At 39.7% G+C, this 13,043-nt stretch overlaps 2 protein-coding genes across 3 annotated transcripts; one reads left to right on the forward strand and one right to left on the reverse strand.

Moving 5' to 3' along the window:
* Nucleotides 1-4,163: 4,163 nt before the first annotated feature.
* Nucleotides 4,164-8,749, reverse strand: LOC116209914 (putative E3 ubiquitin-protein ligase RF298). Its single transcript, XM_031543673.1, has 3 exons — nt 8,424-8,749; nt 5,751-7,940; nt 4,164-4,911 (listed from the first exon to the last, which is right to left on the reverse strand). The coding sequence occupies exons 2-3, from the start codon at nt 7,902-7,904 to the stop codon at nt 4,363-4,365; spliced, it is 2,703 nt and encodes a 900-aa protein (XP_031399533.1). The 5' UTR covers nt 7,905-7,940; nt 8,424-8,749; the 3' UTR covers nt 4,164-4,362.
* A 2,041-nt stretch (nt 8,750-10,790) lies between these two features.
* On the forward strand, nt 10,791-12,018 carry LOC116187478. Of its 2 annotated transcripts, XM_031516320.1 has the most exons (4): nt 10,791-11,017; nt 11,121-11,166; nt 11,346-11,416; nt 11,585-12,018. In XM_031516320.1, the coding sequence occupies exons 1-3, from the start codon at nt 10,895-10,897 to the stop codon at nt 11,402-11,404; spliced, it is 228 nt and encodes a 75-aa protein (XP_031372180.1). In that variant the 5' UTR covers nt 10,791-10,894; the 3' UTR covers nt 11,405-11,416; nt 11,585-12,018. The 2 variants fall into 2 exon arrangements, with proteins under 2 accessions (XP_031372180.1, XP_031372104.1); XM_031516244.1 differs by having other exon boundaries at nt 10,795-11,017; nt 11,346-11,985.
* The last annotated feature ends 1,025 nt before the right edge of the window (nt 12,019-13,043 follow it).

Consider the following 13,043-nt stretch of genomic DNA (forward strand, 5'->3'; position numbering starts at 1 on the left):
TATTACTGTTTGAATTCAGGGTAAAGTTACACTTTGATTTTGATCGTGGAAAGTAATAAATGAGATGAGATTATAAATTTGAGTTGGAAAATGTGTATTTTTGTTGTGTAGTGTGTTGAGTTAAAGTTAAAGTTAAAATTTTTGACTTGAGAAATGTGTGTTTTTATTGCATAGTGTGTTGAGTTAAAGTTAAAGTTAAAATTAAAAAATTTTAACTTGCAATCCAAACAGGCCCTTAGGTTGCGTTTGGTTTCATAGTAGGATTTTAAAATCAGATTTTGATTTTGAAAAAGAGTGGTATAAATGGGACCCACCTTTTGACTTTGTATGAGTTATGTTGTTTTATTGTAGAAAAAAGTAGTATAAATGGGGCTCACTCTTTGACTTTGTATGAGTTATTTTATTTTGTAGTGGATAGAGTTAAGTTAGAATTGTTATTCTAAAATTATATCCTAAAACCAAACACGTTAATGACTTCATTTAGCTCTGTCCTTATCCCTACTAATAGAGAAGATTAGCACGAATATTTGTCATTATTGCTTACCATGTATAGTTCATGTATTTTAGTCATATATAAATTGTTTATATATTTAGATCTCTGTAAACTGCTATTTATTCTAATGAATTTCACCTCATACAGTAGGTGAGGATTCAGTCATCCTGTGCCAACTCTTTACCTACTTTGGAACTTCTTCCTCAGAAGCTGAAGCTAAAATTCATTTTTTTTCATTTATTTATTTATGCAAGTTTTCTTCTTTTTTCTTTTGTCGTTCTTCGTCCCATCACATATATCCTCATCACTTTGGTAAATTAAATGGAGCTTCCCTAGTTGATAAGGCTCATGATTGGACCATCTCCTTCCGTCCATTCCAGCTTCTGCTTCCGCATGACATATCAACTGTCAAGGAATCTCTTCGACTACCCGACCAATTCTAAAAATTGCATCCTAATTATACTCTTATCTCGTGCGACTCCACGATCTGGATTCGAACAAAAATCGAACAAACTGTGACCATTTCATGGTCCTAGCATGCACCTTTATAAGGGTCAGCCGTTTTATGGCAACTATTCTTTTTCAAATAATGTAGAATTGGCTTTATTATGACTGAATTACAAGGCAATGCATGAGTAGTTCACACTTGGATTTCCTAATATGTGCTTAGATAAACATGGAACATCGGATCGTATATACACTTGAACATATTGTAGATTTTTTTTTTTAAGTGATGAATTCTATTAACCAAAGAGAGAATGTACATGGTACATTTATCCAAAGAGAACCATTAAAGAAACCTATTTACATCAAGATCAAAATTTAAAATTCCTAGCAGTTAAAGAGAATCTAAACTTAGACTCTAGATGTGAAATAAATCGAACTCTAAGTTGTACAAAACTTGTAATTTGTTGCAGAATGGAGGAAATAGTGTTGCATATTCGTTGAAAAACACGAGCATTCCTTTCCCGCCATATTTGATAAACATAACGGGTCTAGCATAAACGCAACACAATATAATCAAACTTCTGACCTGTAAAGTAACAGACCCACTCCACTTCAAATGCCCAATTCTTAACATATTTGTGAACACCAAGCCTGCTTAGAACACTTTTCCAAAGAGCTTGAGTAACTGGGCAGGTAAAGAACATATGGTCCCGAAATTCAAGTTCCAAACTAGAATTCGAATTCTGGAGCCACTACTATAAGCCCCCATCCCAGTAGTCTCTCTTTTGTAGCAAGCCTATCTTTCAAAACGAGCCAACAAATAAAAGAGGCTCTTGGAATGTTTCACGGGAACCATATTGCTTTTCTCCATTGAACCTTTGCTTTTTTTGTTCGGAGTTGCTTCCAAGCTGAGGTAGAAGTAATCCAGATCTAGATTCAGTCCAAATAATACTATCTTGTTGCTGCAACTGAAGAGTGGACATTAGTAACTTCAATTCCTCGGTTTGGACATCGGATATCCAAGGCCATTCCCTTCCACCAGACTTTAGAACATAATTTGCCTTCGAGTTTTTTCCAACAGTTGGGAAGCATAAAAATCCCCTATAACAATAATATGAGAGAGGGATGTCCAATAGCCATGGGTCATGCCAAAAGAAAATACCTCACTTGAACCTATACTATACTTGATAAATGGTTTTATTAAAGGTCTCAGCTGCAATATCTTGTTCCAACTCCATGAGCAATCACCGAGGGCATTAAGTACCCAGAAACTCCTGTCTTTAATGAGGAACTTGTGCACCCAAGCAAACCAAAGAGAACCCGAGTTAAGTAGTAGAGTCCAAACAGTCCTTACAACCCAGACTTTGTTCCATGTGCTGAGATCTCGAATGCTTAACCACCTTCACTCTTGGGAAGACTGACTTCTTCCCACTTCATCTTTGAGCCTCCTCGTTGGATTTGATATGTTCCCTTCCATAGGAATGCTCTGCATTTTTGGTGGACTAACCAGATTAGCTTCTTGGGAGGATGAAGCACGAGCACCAATAGTTCACCATATTGAATGAATTTATAAGCTGGATCCTCCCAACATATTAAAGGTGCATCATTGTCCAGCCTTTGATTCGTTGGTCTATCTTATCTGCAAGTACAAAACACTCTTTGAAAGATAGTTTCCCAAACACTAGTGGTACACCCAAGTATCTAACAGGTAGCTTCCCATTCTTAAACCCCGTGAGCAATAACAAAGTGTCCTGGTTAGCCATAGCGCCTCCTCCACAAAATAATTCAGATTTATCCAGATTTAACTTTGAGCCAGAGTATGAAACTTCCTCAAGACATCTAAAATAGCTGAAGGGAAGAATCAACACCATCTGTGAAGATAAATAAGTCGTCCGCAGAGCACAAACGTGTAAGACCAATGGGTTTGCATCTTGGATGAAACTCGACAGAACCTCCACGAGCTGACTCATTTAATAGCTGATTGAGTACTTCTATGCCACTCACGAAGAGAAAGGGAGAGAGCGGATCGCCTTGCCTTACTCCTCTCCTTCCCATAAAATAACCCGCTAAAGAACCATTGACAGCAACCGAGAAATATGGAGAAGTAACACACACTTGAAATCCATTCCATACACTTGGCAGGAAAACCCATGGCCTCCAAAGTATTTAGCAAAAAATTCCCAATCTAAGGTATCGAAAGCCTTCGTCAAATCAATTTTCACTGCACACTTAGGGAAGAGAGATATCACGTGATAACTTCTTACCAATTCATGGGCCAACAAAATATTGTCCACGATCCTCCTGCCCTTAACAAATACAGACTGATTCGGACTGATTATGAGGGGAAGCACCTTCTTCAACCTGTTTGCAAGGACCTTGATAATACATTTATAAAAAAACGTTACAACAAGAAATAGGATGGAAATTCTTCATCTGGTCTACGCTGTCCTTTTTGGGCACCAATGTAGAGCCTTCTTGTCTCAAAGAAATAATGAACAGCTACCAGAAAGTCATCCTTAATCAAGCCCCAAGATGATTTGTAAAAGTGAGAAGTATATCCATCAGGCCCTGGCGCTTTATATCCATCCATAGAAAAAAAGAGCATTATGGATTTCTAGATATGAACCACCAGCTATTAGGGAGTCTCTATAAGACTCGGGTACCTGCAGTTTAAGAATACCAGAGAGGGAGGATATAGAGCTGGCAACAGAAAGTGTCAGTAGACCCCGGAAGACCTTTATAAAAATCGACTGTGACCTGTTCGATTTCAGAGACCTTTATAAATATAGTGGATTTAATATATGGTTTATCATTTTTAATGTTATTTGGCATTAACAAGTTTTCCGTATGTAGAACAAGTCCATGCATCCTTGTCATCGAGACAAGTACAGTGCTGATGATAGTTATGTCAATGTATTAGGCAACACCAGAACTAGCAGTTGAGTTCGATAGAGCAAAAACACCGACAGGAGGCAACGGGATGAAGATATTATCCCAAAACCAAAGTCTAAGAGGTTGGCCCTACTGTCCGTGGGGCTTTACGGGATTCACGTGGAGGGGAACTCACAACAATCGACTGACAACAGTTGACGAGGGTCGTGGGCTGTTATAGAAGACAAAGGAATGAAACTCTTTGAACACAGCAGCGAGCAATGCCATGAAAATAATGCAGAAGAAGCATTCAACCTCTGCATCACAAGAGAACTCTACTCAACAACTGAGCTTGAAAGTTTTGAAAACTCTTTTGATATATATGGGAAGAGAAGATATTTGTATATTCCATTCATTATTCAACTCCAGAGGAGGACGATGATGATGAGGAGTCCGATTCACACCATTATTTATGGCACTCAACTCGAATTCCCGATTTTAAAATCACAGCACAAACTCATCCCTTTCCACTCCGCCTGATTGGCTCCTGATCAAGAGGGGGCATAACGGACGGTGATCCGCCGCTGTATGGTGCACCTGCACGATGGACAGTCCTTCATCCCCTGCCTCTCATGGAGCTCATTGCATGTCTTGCAGACGACCTGGTGGGCACATGGGAGGAAGACCACGCACGTCTCTTCTGAGAGGCACATCACGCATTCCCTTTCCCTCTTCACGCAGTAGCAGTCCTTGAAGTCTGCAACGAGGTCTGACACAGGAGCGATGGCAGCAGCAGGGGGGTCCTCCTTGTGGGCCTGTGGAGTTTTTCTGTCTGTAAATCGACTAGCATAGGTGCCATCGACAATGCCCCTCCTCAGGGCCGCAATTTTCGAGGAGTCAGTCTTGAGCCTCAACTCGGAAATCTCCTTCTCGAGCTTCTGGATGTCTTCCTTGAAGCAGTGGAAGTTGTTGTCTGCTTCAAGCTTGATCATGTCCTCCTTGGATTTGGCAAAGGCCTCCGATTCTTCCCGTTCTTTTCGGATTAGAGTTCCCTGTGCCAGTAGATCTTCCTTTGCTTTCTTCTCCTGTCTCCACCTAGCCTGCAATTGTTTTCAATACCGAGGAAGGAACTGATACTAAGATTTTAATAATAAAGCAATTGCGTAGTCTAATTCCATGTTTCCTATTCTAAACCAAATCATTATGAGGGCGTTTTTCTGGAGACATCATGATATCACTAGAACATGGTTGAGCAGAAAATGAACGATGAAAGAATCATATGGGAACAAAAATGTTTTCCTAATCAGAAACACTTCTCTGATTGCACTGAGCAAGAATTCACTTTCACCTCTCGTAAGATATTTAGATTTTTCACCGATGCAAAAGAGTAACTACTAGATGAAAACTCAATGCCTTTCTGCACTCATTAACCAGAAACCATCAATAGACTCCTTATCGGACTCTAGGAAATGCCAACTTATTGCCATCAGTGCACATGTGAATGAAAGCACCCACCAATAGTCACTTATTTTGGTAAGTGTCAGTAACTCACACTACCAAAACCTCATCCATTTGAAATAATCAGGTCCCCAGATGGTCACTTCGGGAATAACAATCTCCACTTCAAGTGGTCTCAGTACATGAAGTTCCTGCTTTCTTCTCTAATACAGTAGACTCGATGTTCAAGCTTGGAATCATTGTAACACAGAGACAACAACACATTGACTAGAAAGATAACTCCTTTTAACACTAACAATCTCCACATGCAATCATAATTCACGTGAATGATCCTATTGTATGGCCTTAGCATCTCATTTCCTAAGCCCTAAGAGCAATTAACATGTACAGTTGAGTCTATGATCAAAAATCTTAAACTTCAAAACAAAGCAGCACTCTTAATAGATACTAAGAAATTCAAGTCGAAATATTGAAGAAATACCTCAATTTGATTCTTATGATTCTTAGCCTGCTCTACTTCCTGTGACAGCTTCCCCAACTTTCCCTTCTCGGTTGCGAGCTCCTCCTGGATCAGAGCTTTCTGCTTCTCCCATGACTGAAACTTCATCAGCGTCTTTTTCTCCCTCTTCAAAACCTCCTGAAAGTTAGCAGCTGATTCCGTGGCATGTAACTTAGCCACTTCCATCTCTTGCCTCAGGGCAGCATTCTCTGATTCTAACCTTCGCACAGCTGCATTAGCTCGCTCCACCTGTCCACTGGCCTTGCACAGAGCGTTCTCCATCTCCGAGAGTTTCTTTATTGTGCTTTCCTCGAGATTCTGCTTCTCCTTCTTGAGCCGTTCAACTTCTTCCTTCTCTTGCCTAAGCAGTTTAAGTGCGGCCTTATCCTTGCTCAGCCTTCGAGCTGCCTGCATTACCTTCTGATTGGCCCACTCATTCCATCCATTTAGCTGATTCTGCAGCTCCTTAATCCTCGGGATTAGACTTAAAATAGTCTCGTCCTTCTTGTCTCGAGGAATGAACTGGCCCGCAGACTTATCATACGGTATTCCTGCAAAGTTACAATTAGGCCCCTCATCTTTGGAGCCAATAGGCATTGATTTAGAGTTGCTGGTTGCAGTTAGTGAAAGAGATAGCTCAGTATTGGTTCCTGAAAATGTATGTGGGGCACTAAGAACAGGTAGCACAGGCGGGGACCCCGTACTAGTTTTTGGCAATTCAGGGACACTATTGACTGTTGTTTCGGGATTAAAGGAGGCAGGAGTCGAGGGTCCTGCAAGGGTCGATGAAGTACCAGCGCTATTCTCCTGAGATAGATCGACTCCAACTGCCTTAGTTATCTTCAAGGAAGCAGTTTTTAAACTGATGGAATTAGAATCTGACACGGGCTTTGGTTTCTTTTCCAAGACTGATGACCCACTAAGGGAACTGAGCTTTCCCGCTCTCGAAGACCCTTTACACCCATGTGTCCGAGAGTGTTTCTCGAGATGGAGAGACTTCTGTCGAAGCAAGTATTCTCTCTTGTTGATGCTTGAGAGGACCTTTTTATTGCTCACAGACTTTTCCACAGGCTGAGAATGAGATGAACTAAATGACTTTTCAACCACCTCAAGAGTGAGATTCTTGGCCTCGCCATCTAGTCTGTTGGTTTGGGGTGAGGAAGAGGAACCATGATGTTCATCAACTCGCGGATGATGAGAGCAAGGAACCGCGGGAATTGGAGCCGAACCATCTGGAAGACCAAACTCTGAACCCTGAGAATCTCCATTCTCCTTGGACTGATTAGAAGCAGAAGTAGAAGAAGAAGTCCTGTTCGAGTCCCCTTCACCATTAAAACCACTGAAAGAGTCTCCGTCCATTGCACAAGCATGAGATACATTCATGTCACATATGAGCAAGCACCACATAGCATCCCCCACACTGAAGAATGGCCGCACTTCTCTCAATACACAGACCATCTCAGCTAAAACATACTTCTCCAACTGCTGTAAGTCCCCGAAATGGTGTTGGTGGTGATCCCTTGGGGCAGGGTCCACCATCCCCTGAATGCTCCTCAGGAATGGTAAGGTATTCTCAACGATATTTGTCACCATGTCTTTAGGACCATAACAGAGACCCAACCTCAGCACAGCCCTTAAAGCAACCTCCTCGGAATACCCACACGAGACAAGCTTCTTAATCGCACTCTTGAAGATTGTGTCTAAGCTGCTCAGTGCAAGCTTTTCTAGTTCGGTTTCTTCAGGATCACTCCAATCTGCTTCCTGACCTTCATCAACATCAGCAACCTCTTCCCTTGGCTGTTGACTAGTCCCAGGCCGGACTTCGGATGAGCTCGGCAGCCCAAGATCGAGCTTCAAGCTGTCAGGATTGAGTTCTTGATGAACCTTAGACAAGTCAAAGGAACTACTCTGGGCCTGACCCTGAGCCGGTGGAATCTCAAACTTCTCAGCGGAGAACTCATAAATGGAAGAATCACTCTGAGGTAAAGGGATGACTCTATTCAGGTCGCTTAGAGGAGGATCCGCCCGGTATTTTCTCTTATTCCGACTGGCTTTCTCCTGGACAAGCACTGAAGGAGACACTAGGCTAGTAGTATTGACACTGACATTGCAACTCTTTGCGGCCATTGACGCCATCTCACGAGCGGCACCAGAGCAGAACCTTTCAGAGAACTGACAAATTCACCTTGTCAGTCAATCATCAACAGCTCAACCCACAGCCTCAGAAAAATGCCCATTTACTGCTTCGAGAAATTCGCCGAAAATTCACAGACTAAACATCTTCCTGCTGATTAATAACAGCTCACCGACGACCGACGCGCACAAACCAATCAAGCAATCGCGAATCGAAGAACAACAAACCATAGCATTTGAGCAGGAACAAGCAATCCATTCCTGCCCTTCATTCGATTAACCAAGAAATGACAGACAGAGAGAACACAGAACTCAAACCAAGAAATGAATACCCAGAAAAAATCAAATCAACCCAACAAGAAAACCAACCCAGCCGAAAATAAGCAGGAAATCAACAGCACCCAGAAAACAAAACAAAAAGAAAATACAAAAAGAAAATGGAAAATACAAATTCAACGCCGATCAACAATCCGCAGATGAACAGAAATGAATCAGAAAGAATCCAAGAAAATCAGAACCCACCCGGCAACAGTGTAATCAGAGATCCCAGAGAGAGTGTGGGAGATTCACAAAGATCGGAATGACGCAATCGGAGCACCGAATCGTAGCAGTGTGTATGAAAAATTTGTGCCCGGAAGAGAGTATACGATTAATAATCTCAACACAATGGAGAGAAAAAAAAAAAAGGAGGGAGAATTTATGTATTTGTTGAATTCCTTTTTTTATTTGGGATTTTTGTTGTGAAGTTCGTTCTTCTTGTGAGGAGGAATAGGGTGATTATATATATCTGCGTTTTGCCGGTGATGATGATGATGATGATGATGATGATGAAGCTGCAAAGATCGGTCTGTCTGTGTTCCAAATTCCTAGGTTTGCCTAATTATATATACACAAAAAATTTGGGCAAAAAATATAAATACAAAAATATAATTTTTTTTATATATATATGACAACTTAATTAACCAAATAGTTAATTATTTATTTGGATTTATTGTTTTTGTCCTAGATGTTAAATGATTTGCAAACTGTAATTGCTAACCAAAGCATTATACTGGTTGGCTACAATTGAATTTCCAACTATGGTGGTGATTGAGATTTTCTTTATTTTTGTGGATGAATTATAAAAATAAAAATAAAATTGTATGGATTTTTTTTTATGCATTCGTCCTTTAACAATGTAATAAGAATAAGACGGTACGATGAAATGGAACTTGGTTCAGTATGAATTTTGCACCATAATATAACTTACTTAAAATATTTTGTACTATTAAGTTACGACTTCAAAACATTTTGCACTATCATGTAATGTCTCACAAAAACTGATTTTGCACCATCAACGTCGATTTGACGGCGTCAATAGCGAGATGACGGTTTGTATTATACTGAAACAATTTCGAAACATCTTGTATCATCAAATAGCAAAAAAAAAAATTTGTGTCACATTGAAATATTTGTAAAACTTTTTGGACCACCGGTGCAATTTATTCTTTTTTTTATGCATTCGTCCTTTAACAATGTAATAAGATTAAGACGGTACGATGAAATGGAACTTGGTTCAGTAGGTGATTTTTTTTCCCCTTCTTTTGGGTGAACTAGAGAAGATGATTTTAGTCTATGTAAATAATTATGCTCTTCATTTTTAGTATTTGCCTATCGGATGAATCATTTTAGTTATTGTAATTTTCATATTTTTCGTGTCACCTATCCCGAATTCGTAACCATTATTACAAGAAAATTGTTTTTCCCTTTTCTAGAAAGGAGGAATGCATGTTTTTCATGTGACGCACTGCAAATTAATGTCTCTTTCCTGCCAAATATAATTGGAAAATGGTGTGACCATTCAGTGCAATTGCCATAAAATCTTAATTTCTAAAAAATGATAAAGGAACTTTGGCAATCCATTTAATTCCTTTTACTGATTTCACTCCTCAAATTTCATAACTTATTTGAAAACTTACAGATTTTTCATTTATTTGAAACACTAAATAAGATCAATTAATATAACCTGAATAGCCTTCCTTTAACAAAAATACATTATTTCATAGCTCAACTCTCGTCTACCAGAAAATTTAGGGCTTAAAAATTTACGTAATTTCCATGTAAAAAATTTCTAAGTATTTATACTTTTTTTTTCTACGCAACATCTTAATATTGGGTGACTCGTTAAGAAATAATCATTATAACATTCTACCATGCATATAAACTCATACTATTTGTTAATAGATTCACTTTCTTATCCTATTAAAATAATTTATAATAGTATCAATTTTCCAACTCATTCGCTAGATATTTTCTCCAAATAGTTGCTCTTAAGTAAAAGTCAGCCGATTAAATATTAAAAAGAAGCATAAATTCATTTCGTCAAATGCGCAATGGATCTAATGCCACGACGAAGTCATGGTCCATAAATTAGGTATCATCAATGTAGAGTAGAAGAGGCAGAACAATACACTTTCCTCCAAAGTTTGAGGACCCTCAGGCTCGGTGACCACATCTTTTGGGCCGCTAGACATTGTACAATAGCCATAGGAGTGACAATGGAGATATATATTCATTTTCGCGGAGTCTCATTCAGCATGTTTCTCGTCATCATTTTAGAACCTTGGTCCGAATATGCCGTCCGAATATTTCTCAAACTTCTTTATCTGCAATAAATTAATAAATTGTTCGATCTAAGATATCGTGATACACATCTACTTGCAGTTTCTTTCATTACTTGCTTCATTGTTTTTTTTTTTTCTCTTTGCTAACATAATAATATATTAACTCTTTTCTCTCTTTGGGTACATAAATTAGGAATTTAAAGAGTATTTATTTCTGTATAGTGGTTATAAATAAGAAAAAATAAATAAATCAAGAAATGTCATAAGCATTGACTAATTTTGGGCCTATTTGGGCTTATTGACAAACAGACAAGGGATGCATCCCAACCAGGAGAAGGAGAGAATCCTCCCCCCGAGTCGAGGCCAATATCAATAACCCCACACAACACAATGGCCCCACCGCCGCAGCAACCACCCGAGCCATCGGCATCACTCCACCGAGACGACGCCGACGACGATGACGAGAGCGTGAAGCAGCTCCAGCAGTGCTCCTCTCTCTACCTGTCCTTGCAGGTAATCCATTTATTTATTGCTCGATTGACAGTCTCTGAACTTGTTTGTTCTCGTCGTGTTGTTGTCCCTAAAACCCTAAACCCCCCTGTCTTCTGATTTTCAGGAATGTCTCGTAAATTCCAACAGGAATTGGAAATCCTGTCAGAAGGGTATGTGGAAATTTCATTATTGACTTCTTCTATTGCTCAAATATCTGTTGCTTCTGGAAAAACAATGGTCCGGGAGCTGGAAATGTCGATTGATAAACCTTAAAAGTTATGCCTTTTTTATTTTTTTATTTATTTATTTTAAGAATGTTCTGATTCTGGGCGGTGATTGAATTTTGCAGAAGTTCAAGCTCTCAAGACATGCAATGAGAGGAGAAAAAATGGCGGAGGAAGTTCATAATGAATTGTTTGAGTATTGATTTCCTTTTTTTCTTTTTTCAATTTAGATATCGACACATTGGATTTTCCGTTTCTCCGGTTGAACGAGAGCCCTTTCAAGCTGGAATCCTTTATTTTCCAGATTTCGGATTTTGATGTTGTTTAATCTCCTGTTGTTCATATGACTTGAACATGCTGGAAGAGACTACATACCTCAAGGTCTGGATCTTTGTCTATGTCGGCATTCAATTAAAGAAGTTTGTGATGCGGTGATCCTTGTCTTGCGGTGGTCATGCTCGTGATTCTGCTGGAAACTTGCGAGAAGCCGGATTGGTTCAAGCACCCGTAGGGAGACTTTGAAAACCGGTCATTAGCGCAGCTTATGATTTCTGTACGACCAATCTTCATCGTTCCAGAGAAGAGGAAGCAATTGAATCGCGTCTGACTTTGAGGTTGAATGATGGAAGCCTGCATAAATTCATTGTAATGATGTGCTTGAACAATGGTTTCTGGACTTGGAAGGCCTTCCCTTCCTCCTCCTTCGTTCTTCTCGTAACTGCAGTGAATTTGAATGCTGCTTCAATCTTTTCTTTGAGAGCATCATCATCGGACGATTTTGATGTCCATTTACCCGCACCCTGCGCAATTATAGATCCCCCTCTCGGTAGAACTTCTTGTACTCTCCAGCTCTTCGGTCCTGTCCAAGATCCAACAACATAAATACCAAGGTCAGCAACACAGAGATTATCCCACAAGTACGAACCCGCCGAGAGAGTTCAATTGCAAAGAATCAAAAGCATGTCTTCTCCTCTCATATCATTCAGGCCTTGCGGGCATCGATCACCTCAGGCCGCACGCGGCTCGACTACACCTATCATCATCAGATAAAGTTTTTTAAGACTGCAAAAGCAAAGAATCCGGGCTGGGACGCGAACAGGACCGGATCGATAGTTCTCTGGAATAGCTAACAACGGAGAACCGGCTAATCCCCATATCCGTGTTCCTATATCACATCGCCGCTCCTCCTTAGCTGGGGCAGCCATGGCAGTGCTCCGACTGAGACAACACCAGAGTGTGGGGGAAACGAGATGGGTTGATGATTTGAATTGAGGGGAGGGTTCGATTCAGTCCAGCGAAATGCTACTACAATTCAAAAAATATGGTATAAGTGGATTTTAAGCGATTATTCGTGGAACGGATTTCAATTTGAAGCATACATCATAGTTAGAGCTATATGCTGCGTAAATAATCCATCAAAGTTGGCATTTAAGCCTATATATAATAAAAAGAAGCAGAATAATTTTTTTATTTTCTTGTCCACTCCCTCGTTCTCATGCTCCTTACTCATCATCTCAATCAGTGATCTTGTGCTCCTTATTCAGCAAAAATTGGAATAAATATGGTATGCTTTTCTCAAAGTTGATTTGAAAATGCATAGATGGAAGATTGAGACAAGAAAATTAATTGAGAATTATGCGAAGAAGAAAGGAAAAATAATCACGACACGATGGATTGTAAATAAAAATATAAGAAACATTAGGGCAAATTTTGAAAATAAAAAGGTATTTCGAGAAGAAATTGAAAAGTTAAAAATAGGGGACATGTTTGAAGTGTTTACACTAGAAAGGAGGAAATGCTAAAAGTATATAAATATAGAATAG

The sequence above is a fragment of the Punica granatum genome, chromosome 1 (assembly GCF_007655135.1).
Source record: "Punica granatum isolate Tunisia-2019 chromosome 1, ASM765513v2, whole genome shotgun sequence".
NCBI classification, from domain to species: Eukaryota; Viridiplantae; Streptophyta; class Magnoliopsida; order Myrtales; family Lythraceae; genus Punica; species Punica granatum.